The sequence below is a fragment of the Salvelinus alpinus genome, chromosome 23 (assembly GCF_045679555.1).
Source record: "Salvelinus alpinus chromosome 23, SLU_Salpinus.1, whole genome shotgun sequence".
NCBI classification, from domain to species: Eukaryota; Metazoa; Chordata; class Actinopteri; order Salmoniformes; family Salmonidae; genus Salvelinus; species Salvelinus alpinus.
Window position 1 is genome coordinate 39,645,325 of NC_092108.1, and position 20,048 is coordinate 39,665,372.

Below are 20,048 nucleotides of genomic sequence, written 5' to 3' on the forward strand. Positions count from 1 at the left end.
ACAGGGATTCTAACAATAGCATCGTTGTTAGACTTCACCTGTAGGATCTTAGCACGCACAAAACAAATTTACCAAAACTCATTCCCATACTATCCAATGTATTACTCTTCTTTAAAATCTCATCTCCCTTACACTTAGCTCTATTTAAACCACTTGTAACCATGTGATTAGGCTACCACTGACAAGGTGAAGGCACAACGCTCTAAAGCAGGGGTGGGTAACTCCAGTCCTCGAGGGACTGATTGGTGTCACACCTTTTCTCCATCCCTAGCAAACACAGCTGATTAATCAAATCGCATTTTAAACTGAAGATCATGATTAGATGATTATTGGAGTCAGGTGTGTTAGCTGGGGCAAACGTGACACCAATCAGGCCCTCGACGACTGGAATGACCCACCCCTGCTCTAAAGAATACAATAGTCTATGACAAAGGTTACTCTACGCATATGAAACCTACATTATTGAGTTAGTAAATTGGTCAATAAGACAAGCGTTTTCTGTCATGGGAACTGAGGGGGAGTTCAGAGTTTGGGATAAGTTAAACGGCGGAGCCAAAGACTCCTTATGGGGTTAAGAACCACCCCACTGGGCAAAAACTTGTTGAATCAACATTGTTTCCACGTCATTTCAACCCCAAAAATGTATGTGAATGTATGTGATGACGTTGAATGAACGTGGAAAACTAATTGGATTTGAAAAGAAGTCATCAACCTAAGGGAATTTTGTAATTTCTCACCCAACTTTTAACCAAAATCCAATGACATTTTGTTGATTTCACGTTAGATGAAAACTCAACCACATGTAAATCAAAACTAGACGCTGGGCTGTGCCAGTGGGATTACACATCATGGCTATCTATTAGGCCGACGTGCCAAAAGTCTGAGTGTTGTGCCACAAGGTTGGACATTCAGCTCGCTCTGAAAGGAGGCGTTGCCAAGGTAACAGTTGTCCCTCTCCCATGTACTCTCCCTAATTGAGTCTTGTATTATGGAGGGTGAATTCCACAAGCATACAAAGAGGGGATTATTCCCCCTGGCCATAGACTCACTTAAGAGGTTGTTGACGGGAAGAGAAAGGGGTAGAGGGGGAGGGAGAAAGTGAGGGAAAGAAAAATAAAAAGGGGGGGGGGGGTTGAGGTGAATAAAGAGAAGGGGGGAGGGAGAGAGAACGGGGGCGGGGGGTTTGAGGTTGTATTTTTGACTGTGTGCCACAGTGCTGTTCTAATGATCTCTGTTGGTTGCTAGGAAGTCTGTTCTGTTGCTCTCCGGACAGTTGGGGTCTATGCCAGTCATTCTGCAACAGTGGCTTTTCACAACACACATAATTCCTGGCTGTGCTCTTGTCTATTACACTAGTGGTTAGGTCACTGTCTGATGTCGAGGATGTCTCTGGGTTTTAGGTTGGCAATCTCAGATATACAAAATCATCTCCGAAGGTCAAGTCATTCTGACACTAGCCCAAACACGAGTCCCAAAAATCAGTTAGTATGGCATTGCCATCTCCTATGTCATTGTCCTGCCAAAACAGCACAAACAGATAAGGGACTCAGGCTAGTGTCAGTATGACTTGACCTTCGGAGATGATTAGTAATTATGAGGTAAAAGAACACTCAGCAGTGGGTTCTCGGTGGTCTCAGCTTAGAGACCCGTGTGGCTCAGTTGGTAGAGCATGGCGCTTGCAACGCCAGGGTTGTGGGTTCATTCCCCACGGGGGGACCAGGATGAATATGTATGAACTTTCCAATTTGTAAGTCGCTCTGGATAAGAGCGTCTGCTAAATGACTTAAATGTAAATGTAGAAATAGAGACATCCTGTATGGAAGACTTCATGAAACAAAGTTTATTGATACAAAATAACCAAAACAATAGATGAAATGTCTATATTGGGACAAATGGCAATAAATACAACAACAGTGGATGGGGTCTACATACAGACGGGGGCATTATGGCAAAAGGAATCAATGAGATATGAAGAACATTTAAAAATACCTAAGAAGTTTGGTCATGTGACAGAAACTAACATTTGAGATGATCTTCTGAGAGAGTCTCAAGATAGGCAGCGAAAGTACAAAAACAGAGAACTACAAAAACATTGCAGTGCTTTCAAGTCAAACTGGGACATGACAGCCATAAGCATCTTAACTACAACCATCCATCTTTTTCTCCTGCCAATCTTCTCTAAAATATGATTGCTGTATATTCAGAATGGACAGAACATATAAGTCTCTTACCAAAACTTACCACAGAGCAGTAGACTTGTGGTTCAGATTTGAAGGAGATGAAAGAGAACAGACGATATAGTATATTGAAAACAAAGAGGAAAGGAGGGAGCAGGTAAACATGATGTGTAGTGAATGCCAGTGATGGAATGTTTCTCATAGAACTCCCTAGTTGAGTTTCTGAACCGTGAGAACTACAAAACATAGAAAGAACTTGCCACATTCTATACATTATTACGATTGGTCGGAAAATATTGACATTCTAACGAGTTTAAAAGGAATGCTAGATTGATAAACCAACATATCCCTTTTAGGGGGGGGGAAAAAATGTTTTAAAAAACCTAGCAAGGATGGTAAAAGTCTTGCTCTGTTAACAAAATCGCTCCCTCACACTTACTTTACATTACAGTGGCTTTATACCAGAGTAACACATTTGCATCAGTTTAAACAACTTCATCAAAAATGGTACCACAAAAATTGTATCAAACTATATATAGGCCTACGGTTCTTATGATCCGTCAAGGTACTTGAACATGCAACTCCACTCCGGATTCCGGTAGAAGGCCACTATAAACGTTACATATTCCCAGACATACTGTGTTACACTTGGAACTACTGCTACACAGGGTGACATTTTGACTACGCAAAAAAGTCATGCAGTTGTCCAAACAAGCGCTACTTTTTGCGAAGCCAAAATGGGGCCCACAGAGGGGAACATGGCACCCTATTACCCATATAGAGCAATTACACACGAGACAGTCAGTCTAATAGTTGATGCCCTGGTCCTCGTCATAGTGCCCACTGTACTGCTGTTGGTACCCGCCCCTGTACTCTTCCTCGTCGTCATGCTGATACTGGTACTCCACCTGGTAGTCGCTGTCACTAATCTCCGATCCATTGGTGCCTGTTCCCAGGCTCCCGTTGCCGTGGCTACCGGCGTGGTTGCCGAGGGTGACGGGTGAGGTGGGCTCTGTGGGGGAGGCGCAGTACTTGGGGTCGTAAATCTGTCTGCCCAGGCCATAGCTGCTCATGCCCTTCTGGGACGCCACCTTGTTGGTGCCCATCTGCAGGGAGATGGTGGAGCTGTCTGCAGGCTGTCCCGCCGACTTCTGGTCGTAGATGTCGCGGCGGGTACCTGGAGCCGACATGCCAGCCTGGGGGAGAGGAGGTCAGGTTGGCGGTGGAGCGGTTGGTAGTATGTGTGTGTATGTGACCGATAGTGTGTGTGTGTGTGTGTGAGAGAGGGAGAAAGAAAAAGAGCGTGTGTGTACGCGTACACCTGACCACAGTAACCTTTAGTTGGTAGAGGTCTCACCCTGTTACAAGATTACTGCTAATTGCTTCCAGGGATTACAGTGGCTAGGAATCCATTGCAGCAGAAACCATTGAAGCATAAGAAACACAGCATACACATCAAAGACTACATTCTTACCTGGCTGGCGCCCTTGTTGGTTCCCATCTGCAGACTGATGGTAGTCTGGTCGTAGGGCTTGTCTGTCTGTGACTTTGGGTCATATAAGTGTCTCCTGGTCCCATACGCTGTCATACCAGACTGGCTGGCACATTTATTTGTTCCCATCTACCCAGGACAGAAACAGCTTTCAGACAAGGCTCCATCCATAGGTCATAATGTTCTCTAATCAAATCTCTTCTATATCTGGCCATTTTTATTGACCACAAATTAATTTCCGAGTATGACTGGGATCCATTATTAGGATTTTTTTTTAAATTAAGTGGAAAAATACAAACATGTCTACTGCTATAATATCATTATTTAGTGAAAAACAGATGAGATCCATTTAAAGCATTATCTCTGTTGTCATTGCTATTGTGTGTGCACGACTCACCTGCAGTCCAATGACACATTGTCCAGCCTTCATTTTGTCCTCGTCGAAATGGCGCGTCCTCTTGTCTGCGAACTTCACACCGATGTCACAGTTGGAGTTTGAGCCTTTGGTTTTCGCCTGTTGCATGGTATGAGACAAAGGAACAAAAGTCAGTGTCGCTTTCAGTTTTACATGACCATGTTTCTACTCACTATTTCCAACTGTACTGTGAGCCTACATAGTGCTGCATGGGTAGCTCAACCAAATAACATTTTATGTCACATGCACCGAATACAACAGGTGTAGTAGACCTTACCATGAAATGCTTACTTACAAGCCCAACCAATTCGTAACCAACATATCGCCCTAACAGATCCACAGATGATGCAATCTCTATTGCACTCCACACTGCCCTTTCCCACCTGGACAAAAGGAACACCTATGTGAGAATGCTATTCATTGACTACAGCTCAGCGTTCAACACCATAGTGCCCTCAAAGCTCATCAATAAGCTAAGGACCCTGGGACTAAACATCTCCCTCTGCAACTGGATCCTGGACTTCCTGACGGGCCGCCCACAGGTGGTAAGGGTAGGTAACAACACATCCGCCATGCTGATCCTCAATACAGAGGCCCCTAAGGGGTGTGTGGTCAGTCCCCTCCTGTACTCCCTGTTCACTCATGACTGCACAACCAGGTACGACTCCAACACCATCAAGTTTGCCGATGACACAACAATGGTAGGCCTGATCACCGACAACAATGAGACAGCCTATAAGGAGGAGGTCAGAGACCTGGCCATGTGGTGCCAGGACAGACAACAACAACCTCTCCCTTAACGTGATCAAGACAAAGGAGATGATTGTGGACTACAGGGAAAAGAGGACCGAGCACACCCCCATTCTCATCGACGGGGCTGCAGTGGAGCAGGTTGAGAGCTTCAAGTTCCTTGGTGTCCACATCACCAACAAACTATCATGGTCCAAACACCCCAAGACAGTCGTGAAGAGTGCACGACAAAACCTATTCCTCCTCAGGAGACTGAAAAGATTTGGCATGGGTCCTCAGATCCTCAAAACGTTCTGCACGGCAAGCGGTACCGGAGCACCAAATCTAGGTCCAAGAGGCTTCTAAACAGCTTCTACCCCCAAGCCATAAGACTCCAGAACATCTAATCAAATGGCTACCCAGACTATTTGTATTGCCCCCCCCCCCTTTTACACCACTGCTACTCTCTGTTATCATCTATGCATTGTCACTTTAATAACTCTACCTACATGTACATATTACCTCAACTAACCGGTGCCCCAGCACATTGACTCTGTACCGGTACCCCCTGTGTATAGTCTCGTTATTGTTATTTTACTGCTACTCTAACTTCTTTGGGATAGGGGGCAGTATTTTCACGTCCGGATGAAAAGCCTGCCCAGAGTAAACAGCCTGCTACAAAGCCATAAAAGCTAGAATATGAATATAATTAGTAGATTTGGATAGAAAACACTCTGAAGTTTCTAAAACTGTTTGAATGATGTTTGTGAACTCATATGGCATTCAAAAAACTGAGAAAAATCCAACCAGGAAGTGGGCAATCTGAGGTTGGTCGATTTTCAACTCAGCTCCTATTGAAGATAGTGGAATATTGGTAATGTTGCACTTCCTAAGGCTTCCACTAGATGTCAACAGTCTTTAGAACCTTGTCTGATGCTTCTACTGTGAAGTGGGGCCGAAGGAGAGGGGAATGAGTAAGGTCTATCATGACCTGAACATGCCCTGACCATGCGCATTCACGTGAGAGCGAGCTCTGTTACATCGCACTTCTGAAGACAAAGGAATACTCCGGTTGGAACATTATTGAAGAATTATGTTAAAAACATCCTAAAGATTGATTCAATACTTCGTTTGTCATGTTTTTTCAGACTGTAATTTAATTATTTTAACTTTTCGTCCGTACTTTCCGTTGGACTTGCCTGCGCATCGTGAGTTTGGAAAGTGTACTGAACGCTAGAACAACAAGGAGGAATTTGGACATACATGATGGACATTATCGAACAAAACAAACATTTATTGTGGAACTGGGATTCCTGGGAGTTCATTCTGATGAAGATCATCAAAGGTAAGTGAATGTTTATAATGTTATTTCTGACTTCTGTTGACTGCATAATATGGCGGATATATTTGTGTCTTGATTGGGCTCTGAGCGCCGACTCAGATTATTGCATGGGTTGCCTTTCCCTGTAAAGCTTTTTTGAAATCTGACACAGCGGTTGCATTAAGGAGAAGTGCATCTAAAATTCCATGCATAACAGTTGTATCTTTTAGCAATGTTTATTATGAGTATTCCTGTAAATTGATGTGGCTCTCTGCAAAATCAAAGGATGTTTTGGAACTTCTGAACATAAGGCGCCAATGTAAACTCAGATTTTTGAATATAAATATGAACTTTACCGAACAAAACATACATGTATTGTGTAACATGAAGTCCTATGAGTGTCATCTGATGAAGATCAAAGGTCAGTGATTAATTTTATCTATATTTCTGCTTTTTGTGAATCCTCTCTTTGGCTGGAAAATGGCTGTTATTCTGTTAATAGGCACTCAACTAACAATCGTTTGGTTTGCTTTCGTCGTAAAGCCTTTTTGAAATCGGACACTGTGGCTGGATTTACAACAAGTGTATCTTTAAAATGGTGTAAAATACATGTATGTTTGAGGAATTTTAATTATGGGATTTCTGTTGTTTTGAATTTGTCACCCTGCAGTTTCACTGGCTGTTGAAGAGGTGGGACGCTACCGTCTCACGTACCCTAGAGAGGTTAATACCTTGTTACTTTTATTTCTTATTCTTGCTTGTATTTTTTTTAAACTGCATTGTTGGTTAGGTGCTCGTAAGTAAGCAAAAAATGTAAAATAATAAAGTTAAAAAGTAACACTAAATAAAAACAACGAGGCTACAGTATATACAGGGGGTACCGGTTCCGAGTCAATGTGCAGGGGTACAGGTTAGTCGAGGCAATATGTACATGTAGGTTGGGGTAAAGTGACCTCGCATAGATAAACAGCGAGTAGCAGCAGCGTAAAAAAGGGGTCATGGCAAATAGTCTGGGTAGCCATTTGATCATTTCAATTTAAAAAAATTAAACCCTCGTGTTTGTCCGATCCAAGGTTTCAGCACCAATAAAAACAATGTTTTCCTCTTTCTCTTGATCAATCGTAATCCACTTCTATGACACACTCTTTCTGTGTGTTTGGTACTGGGTAATAACGACGTCAGGAACAACTCAGGGTTCTACACTCACCCTGGTCTAACTGAGAACCTACCATACCAGCCAGGGACAGCAGTGTGCTCTGGACCTGGGTCATGTTCCCATTCTCAAACAGGTCATTGGCTTCAAAGATGTCATTGGGACAAAGGCCAAACTTCAGAATGGCTCGGATGAAATTCCCCAGATTTTCCAGCTAGAACAGAACAAAGGAAATCAGACTCCAGTTCATTCTAGTTATTTAGTCTCGTATAATTAAAAGCATATTTCTCTGAAATACTGTAGCAGCTTTACAGTATACATCAAAATCTCAAATTGTATTTTGTCTCACGTACCTTGTGCCAGTTGAGTTTGGAGTGGTTGATTTTCTTAATGGAACAAGGCTGCAGTTTGTTAATCAGCCTGAAGCAGAAGAAAACAGTCCATCTCTTACAATTTGATATGAACATAAACAAAATTGTCAACTAGAGCAATGGAAAATAACAATACACAATTTCTAGTGGTAGTGAAAAGAATGGAGCGATTAAGACCCCAGCTAATCCTCTGTAGGCCTTTTCAACACCTGATCACTGTTATGGCAACAATATAACATCCTGTATTAATTCTACTTGAGTGATCATCTATCGAGGAATGTGACTAAGTATTCCCTTACATCCTCATAGCTGAAGTCTAAATGGTTCAGTAACCTGAACAGGGTAAAACATCCTTCACATGTTGGGATAATACAAACGAAGACTACTGATTGGAAGAATTGTACAATATGCACAAATATCAATGTGTAAAATACCTAAAATGGCAGCATACAAACCCTGTTGGTGAGTGGGTAAATCTAAACACACTTTTTTGTATAGACAGAAAACTTACTCGCAGAGGATGACTCCGTCCTTGAGGCCCTTCTGGAAGTTCTCTCCAATGGGCATGCCCGTCACCTCCTCGATCCAGAACCGGAGCTCCTCCTCCTTCTGCAGGTCGTACTTCCCTGCGATCTGAGAAGACAAAATACTGTTAACTCCACCCACTCTTCATTCAACAGTTGTTCAAAATCAAACCCTGACCCCCTAGACACTTGTTGGGATCTGACTTGTTTGGATAGGTAGGCTATAAAACATCAATACCACTTAGCTTAGAAAAGGGCAAGGTTGATCAATTACCATAAACATCCGATCCTGCAAGCAAACACAATCCTAACACTAACCAACCGAGCCACACACTTAAGGCATCTTGTAATTTGAAACAATTATAACCACAATGCAAGCCTAAACCCAGACTACTTCGCATAGAAAACTGAGTAACCTCTTTGTATATTTATGTATGTGTTGGCCACAGGGAGTGAGAGACAGAGGGAAAGTTATAATAGCCAGGCAGAGGCAGTTTGCTGTTATGAGATTCAAACGGTCAGATTGCTTAGTAAGCAGAGAGCAGCACGCCCACTCAATAGTTAGAACTCATGGTCATTGGGCCCAGCCGCTCCACTCCCTGGGAAAGATACAGTCTGTTAAAAGGAAGGCTTGCACAATAATTCAGAGGGCTTTTAGCACAATCTACTGTAAATACAGAACATCTGAGGAAGCAATGCGCAATAAAACATTGAGAAAAATCTGGTATCCATTCACGTATTTTGTGAAGCCACTTGAGGTAGCACTTCAGTCCTCACAGCAGAAGGTCAAAGCTTTTCAAGTGAAGCCATCACAGAATTGGTCTAAAAAAGGTGGTGCCGACAATGCCGCAAGGTCAGCTTTTCGGGAAAACACTCTCCTCACCCATGTCTAGGCTGTGTGTTTTCCCGAGGCCCGCTGCTAGGAGAGGTAAGACACAGGAAATTACATGGATCGCTGCCCCGCGCCTGAACCCTGGCTTCAGGGGGATTGCTCCACAGGTTCTTAAGACCAGACTGACACTGTTTCTTTACCCAATGGCAAGATTGAAGGAGAGATAGGAGAGAGACAGACAAAGACACACACAGAAAGTGAAAATATCACAGCCGTCAACTTTATCTGGCGTAGCAGACGGAAGGATTAAAGGGATATTGTTGTCATTCATCTTAAATAACTTTCATTGGCTGCTTGTTTGAAGCCCAGGGCATCCAACTGTGATATACATTTCTTGCTGCTTTCGATAAGAACTCAGGAGAAAGCACTCAGGGGCTCCATGTACATGTATCAACCATCTCAGAATTGAAGTGCTGATCTAGGGTCAGACCCCATGTATTCATTATTATCTAAAAGGCTAAACTGAACCTAGATCAGAACTCCTACACTGAGACGTTTAATGCATATGGTCCCCCCTGGCCATAATATTATTTATCATGATCTAAATGACAAAACTGATCCTAGATCAGCACTCCTCCTAGGAGACGGCTCCAGGGCTAATTACATGACTAAGGGGAAACTACGTGACAGCATGGCCAAAACATTATTTTTTTTATTTTTTTAAATCTCAGATTGTTCTTGCAATTCTCACATAAAAACTTCACTGGGAGGAAGGATGTTTAACATGCTTTATACATTTGTATCACAAACCATTTTTGAGAAAATCATGATGAAAGTGGCCCTTTTAAACCTGTACGACATGTATAGTGTGCTCTTAAATATGAAGTATATCTATATTCTGAAATACAAAAAAAAGGTACCTTTTTGATTTTGCCTATTTGTTTGGAACAATATACTCTTCAAACATAACATTTCCAGTGTGGGCTCTCCTCTACTTTTGAAGAAATTATCAGTTTTATATACACTAACGTTCAAAAAGTTTGGGGTCACTTAGAAATGTCCTTGTTTTCCATTAAAACATATATAATTGAGTTGCAAAATGAATAGGAAATATAGTCAAGACGTTGACAAGGTTATAAACTTTAAAAAATAAACGTCTTCTCACTGTCAACTTCGTTTATTTTCAGCAAACTTAACATGTGTAAATATTTGTATGAACATAACAAGATTCAACATCTGAGACATAAACTGAACAAGTTCCACAGACATGTGACTAACAGAAATGGAATAATGTGTCCCTGAACAGGGGGGGGTCAAAATCAAAAGTAACAGTCAGTATCTGGTGTGGCCACCAGCTGCATTAAGTACTGCAGTGCTTCTCCTCCTCATGTACTGCATCAGATTTGCCAGTTCTTGCTGTGAGATGCTACCCCACTCTTCCACCAAGGCACCTGCAAGTTCCCAGACATTTCTGGGGGGGGAATGGTCCTAGCCCTCACCCTCCGATCCAACAGGTCCCGTGACATGCTCAATAGGATTGAGATCCGGGCTCTTCGCTGGCCATGGCAGAACACTGACATTCCTGTCCTGCAGGAAATCACGCACAGAACGAGCTGTATGGCTGGCGGGATTGTCATGCTGGAGGGTCATGTCAGGATGAGCCTGCAGGAAGTGTACCACATGAGGGAGGAGGATGTCTTCCCTGTAACGCACAGCATTGAGATTGCCTGCAATGACAACAAGCTCAGTCCGATGATGCTGTGACACACCGCCCCAGACCATGACGGCCCTCCACCTCCAAATCGATCCCGCTCCAGAGTAAAGGCCTCGGTGTAATGCTCAAACCTTCGACGATAAACGCGAATCCGACAATCACCCCTGGTGAGACAAAACCGCAACTCGTCAGTGAAGAGCACTTTTTGCCAGTCCTGTCTGGTCCAGCGACGGTGGGTTTGTGCCCATAGGCAACGTTGTGATGGCAACGTTGTGGTGAGGACCTGCCTTACAACAGGCCTACAAGCCCTCAGTCCAGCCTCTCTCAGCCTATTGCAGACAGTCTGAGCACTGATGGAGGGATAGTGCGTTCCTGGTGTAACGGGCAGTTGTTGTTGCCATCCTGTACCTGTCCCGCAGGTGTGATGTTCGGATGTACCGATCCTGTGCAGGTGTTGTTACACGTGGTCTGCCACCGCGAGGACGATCAGCTGTCCGTCCTGTCTCCCTGTAACACTATCTTAGGCGTCTCACAGTACGGATATTGCAATTTATTGCCCTGGCCACATCCGCAGTCCTCATGCCTCCTTGCAGCATGCCTAAGGCACGTTCACGCAGATGAGCAGGGATCCTGGGTTCGATTACAGGCTCAAGCCACTTTCACCGTTATCATTTTTTGAGGTGTGTTACAAATGTAAAAAGCATACCAAACATCCTTCCTTCCTATTAAGTTTCTATGTGAGAATTGACAGAACAAATCAGAGATACCAAAATTGTAATCGCCCTAACGAGGTATTGTTTTTACTCTCCGGGCTACAGGAACAACTCCAGCAGGTTATGGTACAGTAACTCTTACCCTACGAGGTCCAGAGCCTGTTGGTTTTCTGTTCTACCTGATAATAAATTGTCCCAGGTCTAAATCAGTCCCTGATTAGAGGGGAACAATGAAAACAATGCAGTGGAACTGGCTTCGAAGTCCAGACTTGAGTTTGAGGGCTGTAGTGCATCTTTTTCCATTAGCGTGGTCACAGGCTCAATTTCAGCCAGCTACATTTTCCACTTCATATTAACTAGGCTACTTTTTATTTTTAGATTCGCTACTCCGTCGAGCCCTCTCCCACTAGAATGAACGATGTGCGTCTTCTAGCGATCTACTGATAGGCTAGGCGCCTGTCAGTCATCACAAAGTGAGCATGACAGGGAAATGCTGCAGAGTATAAGATGCGAAGGGAGAGGTTTCACTCTCGCCAAAATAAGCCCAATGCATTTCTATGGGCTTATTTTGGACCCAAGATTGCCTTCGCGCCTTTGGGATGACTCCCATTGTCAGGGTGGAGAAATGAGCATCTCGTCAATATATACAGATCTTTGGTTGCAGTAGTTTGACACATTTAATTTATTCTTTTATTTTGTGTGTCTCATATAGCCAGCCACATGGAGTCATGGTGCATGGTAGGCCTAGGCTACTTACTGTGTGTCGATTGACAACTGAACAGCAAGTGTTGATTAGTTTATGAAAAGATGTTGAACTGACTGAATAAAGTCGATCTCCTATATCCCTTTGCCATTCATAAAATCATGCAAAGTGATTGTCCATGGTATCGCATAGGTTTTTCTTTCCAAGGATGTCGGGACTTGCCAGTTAGTGACGCTAAAATGAGTGACTCTCGTCTCATCAGCCTAACAAATCGCATCGGTGAGAGCCATTCATTTGGCTCCCTAATTTGCATAGGCTACTGGTAGGCTTAGTCTTTTTGGTGATTATCTGCAGATAAATTATGAAAACATTTGATGAAGATGGTGAATCATCACTGCAGGAACAATAGGTAGTGGAGAGAAGCATTCTGGTCCAAATATGATAATTGGGGCCCTCACGGAATACAGGCATTAAAATAGAATTCAACAATATAAAAAAAAATATATATACAGTGGGGAGAACAAGTATTTGATACACTGCCGATTTTGCAGGTTTTCCTACTTACAAAGCATGTAGAGGTCTGTAATTCTTATCATAGGTACACTTCAACTGTGAGAGACGGAATCTAAAACAAAAATCCAGAAAATCACATTGTATGATTTTTAAGTAATTAATTTGCATTTTACAAACTGAATTCACATTTTCTTAGTAACTAAAAATTGTAAAGTCATGTCTTTTTACACAATAACACAACCATTTTTCCAATCTGTGAGGTAAACTCTATAAAGTATTCAATAATTTCAGATGGAATCAAGGTATTAGGATGTACCAGAGGCCGCCAAAACAGAGCTCTTTCGGACAAATATTTTGAACCCTGGGGGCGCCTGGCTGGCTACTTTTTCTATTTGGCTGGCTAGTCTATGTAATGGTGGAAAACACTGCTCTAAAAGATCAGTCTGGCACGCAAGGACAGATCTGACTGCCTCATATGGGGAAACCAGAGTTTCAGACTGTACGGTATAGTCACTGTATCTGGATATCAAGGAGAAAATCTGACACAAGATTCTTATTCACTGAAGATTTCATGAACAGAGATTGTGAGCTATGGGCTATTGCCATGCAATATCTTCAACAGTGAAGAGGCGACTCTGGGATGTTGGCCTTCTAGGCAGAGTTGCAAAGAAAAAGCCATATCTCAGACTGGCCAATAAAAAGAAAAGATTAAGATGGGCAAAAAAAACACAGACACTGGACAGAGGAACTCTGCCTAGGCCAGCATCCCGGAGTCGCCTCTTCACTGTTGACATTGAGACTGGTGTTTTGCAGGTACTATTTAATGAAGCTGCCAGTTGAGGACTTGTGAGGCTTCTGTTTCTCAAACTAGACACTAATGTACCTGTTCCCTTGCTCAGTTGTGCACCGGGGCCACTCCTCTTTCTAATCTGGTTAGTGCCAGTTTGCACTGTTCTGTGAAGAGAGTAGTACATAGCGTTGTACGAGATCTTCAGTTTCTTGGAAATTTCTCACATGGAATAGCCTGCATTTCTCAGAACAAGAATAGACTGATGAGTTTCGGAAGAAAGTCTTTGTTTCTGGCCATTTTGAGCCTGTAATCAAACCCACAAATGCTGATGCTCCAGATACTCAACTAGTCTAAAGAAGGCCAGTTTTATTGCTTCTTTAATTAGCACAAGTTTTCAGCTGTGCTAACATAATTGAAAAAGGGTTTTCTAATGATAAATTAGCCTTTTAAAATGATAAACTTGGATTAGCTAACAACGTGCCATTGGAACACAGGAGTGATGGTTGCTGATAATGGGCCTTGTGTACGCCGATGTGGATATTCCGTAAAAAAAAAGCGACAATAGTCATTTACAACATTAACAATGTCTACACTGTATTTCTGATCAATGATGTTATTTTAATGGACTTTTTTTTGTTGCTTTTCTTTCAAAAACAAGGACATTTCTAAGTGAACACAAACTTTTGAACGGTAGTGTACATATTACCTCAATTACCTTGACTAACCTGTACCCCAGCACATTGACTCGGTACTCTTGTATATAGCCTTGTTTTTGTTAATTTATTGTGTTATTTTTTCTTCTCCTTTTGTTTATTTGGCAAATTTTTCAGACAAAATTGTATTATTATAATTTTTTTAAAACTCTGCACTGTTGGTTAAGTAAGCATTTCACAGTAAGGTCTACAGCGGTTGTATTCGGTGCCTGTGACAAATTCAATTCTGTTTTATTCTAGCACTGCTGCTTGTCAGACTGAAGATACCACAATGTCAGAACAGAGCCTCTTCAAGTTCTGTGTCTGTCGGTGTTTATCAGGGAAGAGCGGAGGTAGAGGTTAAAGAGATCCCACATCTGTAATTTATTAAACCCCCCAGTCTGCACTTGGGTTACACACACACGGTTATCAATCCCCACACAATGCCTGCAGCTCTCTCTGCCTATGGTGGAAACAAGCAAACAAGAGGTTTTCCAAAGGTTCAGAGCCATCTGTGATAGGCCTAATCCTCCACACACAGACTAACCTCTGCTGAAAGCAGTCATCAGTAGTCCTCCCTCAGCAAGAGAGGACTCAAACCCCACCAACCTCTCCCTTCCCCTTCACACAAAACACCACTTGTATCGTGTCTAACAATTCATCACCCGCCCACATGTCAAATGAGAAAACTGTCAAGATTAAAAAGAGCTAACAACTACAGAGCTAAGGCTCTGTGTAGGAAAGATGGCAGCCCTTCCTACAAAGACCAGCAGTCTTCAAAAAGGGCAAAGAGTCTTTAATGGGATTAAATGGAGGGGGAAAGTTGATGCGATGTCCCAGAAATGCATTCATTTGACTCCTATCCCACACTGGGAGGGTCAGAGGTAGATAAAGGAAAAAGTTCGCTCGCAACCTTGTGTCACACCAAACAAGCTACGTTAGGCTAGCCGTTGCTATGAGACCCAGAAGACACAAGTCCCACACAGCGAGTCCCTTTAAAAACGTCCCATGGAGAGCTGAGAGGGGAGCGTGAACAGTCCCTGTTCGAGTCTAGAAATCGCTCCTCATGGCCAAACAATAGCTTCAGTGTTCTTGATAGAGCAGAACTAGCTAGGCATTCATAGAAGAAAGAGGGGGAGAAACACAGGTCTAGCCAAAAAGACCTTGACTCATCTTTCTCCTTCTTAGACATGCAAAGAAAGAAACCCCCTCTTCTTATACTACCACTGCTGCCCACACAACTGGAAGTATTTTCTGATGAGTCTGGGGAATGGAGAGAACATCTGGACTGAAAAAAGAATGAGAGCGTTGTATTGTAAATGGGCCGCTCCTTCAGGATACGACATTACGGTACTGCGAAAGTTAGCCTACGTTTGTGCGAAAATTACAGGCTTTGCCCTCCAAAACCTTGAAATGTATGCTCCTACAAAACCCCAAACCTGTTTAAATATTGGTTATCCATTTATTGTAGAGGAAATGTTATTGAATGGAGCCTTGACAATAGAGACAGCTGGTGGTGTTAATAAATTATTAACCTTACGTGCCTCTGGGAAATGTTCAATGGAGTGGAATGATGCAGCGATTTTTTTCTGTGATGAGTGTGGTGTGAGGTAGAAACAATTACACCATCTGTTTACGTTGCCCTAGGCCCATTGTCATAGTGTTGTTTGTTGACATACAGTAAGAACGTGTTAACAGACACAAGTAAAGCTGGAAGGCAGCCATTTTCCACATTGTGTGGACATTTTTCCCCATTTCCAATTGAAATCTGGCTCTATCCATCCTCACCTGTGAGCCATGACTCAAAATGTCACTGTTATCCGTAGGACACCTCCTCCTGACCTGATAATATAAAAATAACCAAAAAGGAAATAACTCCCGATATGTCAAAAACAGAAAGTGCTGCTGCTCCATCCTGTGTTCTTCCTGAGTTTGAAGGGTAATTATAGTGAGTGTTTACTTAACAGCACTCAGGAAGACTCCTTCCTGTTCGCCTTGAGATGTCAGCGTGGGGTTTAAAAGGCCACTCTGGGACATCCTCAACGGATGGAGGATGGCCAAGTTAGCACTTTAGAGGAGTGTCAACAAAATCATGACATTCCCTCCCAACAGCCATGTGTTGTGGTGGTAGAACTAATTAAATTACACACACATGCACACACTGGCCCCAGTTTGCTGAACTATATGAACATATTTTGCATTTACATTCTATTATGCAAAACAGAACAAGTGGTGAGTATTCCTGGGAGTTAAATGCAAATATTTCTGGACTGATACACTTGAGCGTAATCTATTCAGTCCTCTTTCAAACAACTAACACCACAAGCATGTCTTTGTTCTGTGTGGCTGGACATGGGTTAACGCTGAATACTGTAGTCAGGGGAGCTATTTTATGTCCTATGGATGAGGTGCACATGATGTTCACCACAGCCTTATCTCTTGTGCACAGGAGCGAAAAGTAGCTGTGGACACGTAACTGCAGATACGATACAAGGGCAGTGTGTAAACGTTGTCTGATTACTGAAGAGGTCAGCCAAGTTATGCGAAAGGTGGCTTGAACTCATCGTTATTGCAAATGATGCAAATGGTGTCCTCTTAGTGGGATTAACCGGTACGCGTTGAAAGTTGATGAGAAAGAATGTGCTTGGTTTCACGTTGGGTTATTCATGACATGAACATGTTTGTACCAGTATAGCCCACTTCTACTGTGTCTCTACTGTAGGGGTGAAGGTTACAGGGGTATATGTAACATTAGATGAGTAGGGGTCATGTCCATGTGCCAACACTTTCAGCCTGGTTTTCATAGTTAAAAATTGGTATTTTCTCTTGCTAGCACTTCCTAGCGGACTGGAGGTTTGAAGTGTCCTGTCCTCGAGCCAGCACAGATGGTCAGACCAACACAGCACCACTTTATTACAGTCCTTACTGTTAAGGGTTATGGCAAAAATAGGCAAGCCTTACAGCTGTCTTACAGATGTTACAGCTTACAAAGTCCTCCAAGTATCTGTACTACTAAAGAAAAAGCTATAACCACAACAGTTTCAGCCCTGTATCAGATTCATAACGTTTTGGACGGTGTCAGATAACACAATGCAGGAAGCCAGAACTTGAGGTATGACTGAAGACCAGGGAGAGGGTATTTTACAAAGTAGGCTAATTCACTTTAATTACTTTTGCAATTACTGGACAAAGCAACTTCCTTTGCAGTGTAGCGCTCCATTGTACTCCTGAGTGCATTGTAAGTATTAATAAATAGCACATACAAGCATTTCCCATCTCTGTAAGTAAAATAAACATAGGATGGCGTCAATACCATTTCAAGAAAGTCAATAATTAAATTTCCTGAATCCACTGAGTCGAAAAGGAATCGGCCACAATCACCCAAGCCTGCTACACCAGCACCATGTCCTACATTGTTGCTGTCTGGCATACAGCCATACTTGTGAAGATGTTGTGTGGTGGTTTTTAACAATCAAAGTATCAAAAGGCCGTGTAAGGTGATGTTGACAACCTGGTGACAGCCAGTTACACACACCAAAGCTCCCACTGTGGTCTTGACATGATGGGAGCCTCCCATTGTGATCAGCTGTTTACTTCCTGGAACACATCTGGGTGCCAGCTTGCCAGGAGTTACCATGAAAACTATGACCAGGAACCCATGTGGAGGGCTCTAACTCTACTATTACAGACAGCTTCCAGGACTCAGATTTTGCATATACCTGGACTAAAAAGCACTTTCAATGGATAATATCCATTGAGCATGCTTAAGTCCAGGAGTAAGCTTAATCTGAGCCTGGGAAACAAGTCCAAAGAGGCCCAAAGGATTTGCCTAAAAGTGCCGTATGCAGATCTTCACTAGAAAGGAATATTAAAATGGTATAAGGGGGGGGGGGGGGGGGGGGGGGGGGCTTGTACTCCGCTTGACAGTTCAGAGACATTCATGGCACTTCCTATGGAACACAATCTCGCTTTTCTTTTCCACAAGCCGTCGCAGCAGACCACTGAAGGGCTGGCATATCTCTGTCAGACTTCTAATAAAGCGTATCTTCTGGCAGACCACATGGAAAATGTCTCCGCTCACACTGGAAGGAGGCGGGGATTGGGATGGAACCATTGCTTCGCATGGATGGAATGACCCACTTTGGACTCCATTTAGAAAGGGAGTGAAAGGACAAAAACCCACTGGAGAGGAGCTGTGGATATCGGTATAAAAAGACTAGTAAATATGATAGCAGTTTTTTCACACTATGTGGCTTGACTTGGAAAACTCTGGGCCCTAGATATACTGTAGCTATAACCAGGTCAAGTTAGGTGATCAGGAAAAACTCCTGGCCCTAGTGAAGGGGGGGGTGATCCACCTCTTTAGTTATGGGACATACTGTACGTGTGGATCATAGACCTCTGGGCCATCTGGGATTCTCCCCAGGAGCAACGTGCTCAATTGAGCAGATGCCAACAAAAAAACCCACAGAGGATTTGGCAAGGGGCCCAGCCCATCATTCAACAGCTAAAAAGATTCATATTTAATTTTCATGCTATATTGCTGAACGGTAGATAGAAAAACATCTAGGGGACCCTTTAAAACGATAGTAGCAAATTGATTCCACATGAGTCTGACAATGAAGGCGACACTGCAGTTTTACACTGTGTATAAAATTCAATAAACTACAGTGAGGTCAGACAAGGAGAAAGCATTGTTGAGGCGGATGTTGTCTAGTACTGCAGACTTCACTCAGCAGTATAGGGACCCTTACACAACCCGTATAGGGCTCCACCCACTATGTTGGAGCAACAATGAGTTGTTGGCCTTGCCAAACATTCATGACGCTTTCATCCTTTCCTGTAGCAAAAAAGATCATAAGGGAATATTGTACATAATGTAGAATTGTTTTCATCCAGCATCACTTTAGCCCAAAAAAGTTGCATTTGTGAAAGGTCTGGGAAAAGTGGACCAAGAATGACAATACTTGACATACAGCCTATTTTTTTTTCCAGCGCAGTGTTCTTGCTGAGAAAATTACATAATTATGTTAAAGACATTAAATCACAGGCAATTCGCTTTTTTTGTGTGGGGGAGGGTGTCCTGCACCCTGTAACCTGATAGACTATCCCTTTTGGGCCAAATTGTGCAACAAGACAAAGGGCACATTGATTAAGAAATTGAGCATAATTCATACTGAATTACGTGGCCATTTGCCAACACACACTTTCCACAATTAGAAAAACAGTTGCAGGTCGTATCGAGAGGAAATGAATGCACCGACTTGATCCGAAGCAGTTCCACGGGGACCTATTTCATGTAAATAATCAGTGTTCTCCCAAACACCTCTCATTTAATCACTTTGATAGGTAAAATGGTATAATCCTAATATTCACGCACGCTTACCTTGCTTCTCAATTCTGCAGTCAAACCGTACACTGGACCCTTGTTGAATTGAGTCATTTTCTTTGTTTTGCAAATGTAAAACAGTGTCAATAATTTGCACAAAGAAAAGTTGCGCCTTCTTCCAAGTTTCCTCTGTTACAAAGTAGCAAGTTCCGTACAAGTGTTACAACTATGAAAATAAATCCGTAAACCTCTTCAATAGCCTGATTCTTCGACGAGCAGATGGAAAGAGAACGGAATTGAGCTTGCACATAAAGTTCTGGTTCGCAGTAGATAGCTTGTCTTTCGACCAAAAAAAAGTGTGCAGCGCGAGAGACCTGCGGTAAGCCAATCAGAAGCCTTGATTTGCCCTGCACTCGCTCATGGATCGCAAGGAAGATAAAGAAATAAGGACGTTAAACACACGTTATTCACAATAACAGATTCACAATTTGGTTTGTCAAGTATCCCCTGATTAGGCTATATGACACTCCTACCATTCGATCCCTTTCCCATAAAATATCAATAGAATATAAAGTGAATT

The 20,048-nt window shown here is 42.8% G+C and overlaps 1 protein-coding gene across 1 annotated transcript; it reads right to left on the reverse strand.

Moving 5' to 3' along the window:
• Positions 1-1,819: 1,819 nt before the first annotated feature.
• LOC139550965 (calponin-3-like) lies at positions 1,820-19,877 on the reverse strand. The gene is made up of 7 exons (XM_071362270.1): positions 19,526-19,877; positions 8,170-8,291; positions 7,641-7,707; positions 7,364-7,501; positions 4,067-4,183; positions 3,652-3,798; positions 1,820-3,373 (listed from the first exon to the last, which is right to left on the reverse strand). Exons 1-7 carry the CDS (start codon positions 19,580-19,582, stop codon positions 2,984-2,986), a joined length of 1,038 nt encoding a protein of 345 aa, XP_071218371.1. The 5' UTR covers positions 19,583-19,877; the 3' UTR covers positions 1,820-2,983.
• Positions 19,878-20,048: the final 171 nt, after the last annotated feature.

Excerpts from the sequence above, each read along its gene's own strand:
- LOC139550965 (XM_071362270.1), bottom strand. The coding sequence starts at position 19,582 with ATGACTCAATTCAACAAGGGTCCAGTGTACGGTTTGACTGCAGAATTG. Across the intron at positions 8,292-19,525 it reads CTGCAGAATTGAGAAGCAAG|ATCGCAGGGAAGTACGACCT; the intron begins GTAAGCGTGCGT and ends TTGTCTTCTCAG. Across the intron at positions 7,708-8,169 it reads GACGGAGTCATCCTCTGCGA|GCTGATTAACAAACTGCAGC; the intron begins GTAAGTTTTCTG and ends CTTCTGCTTCAG.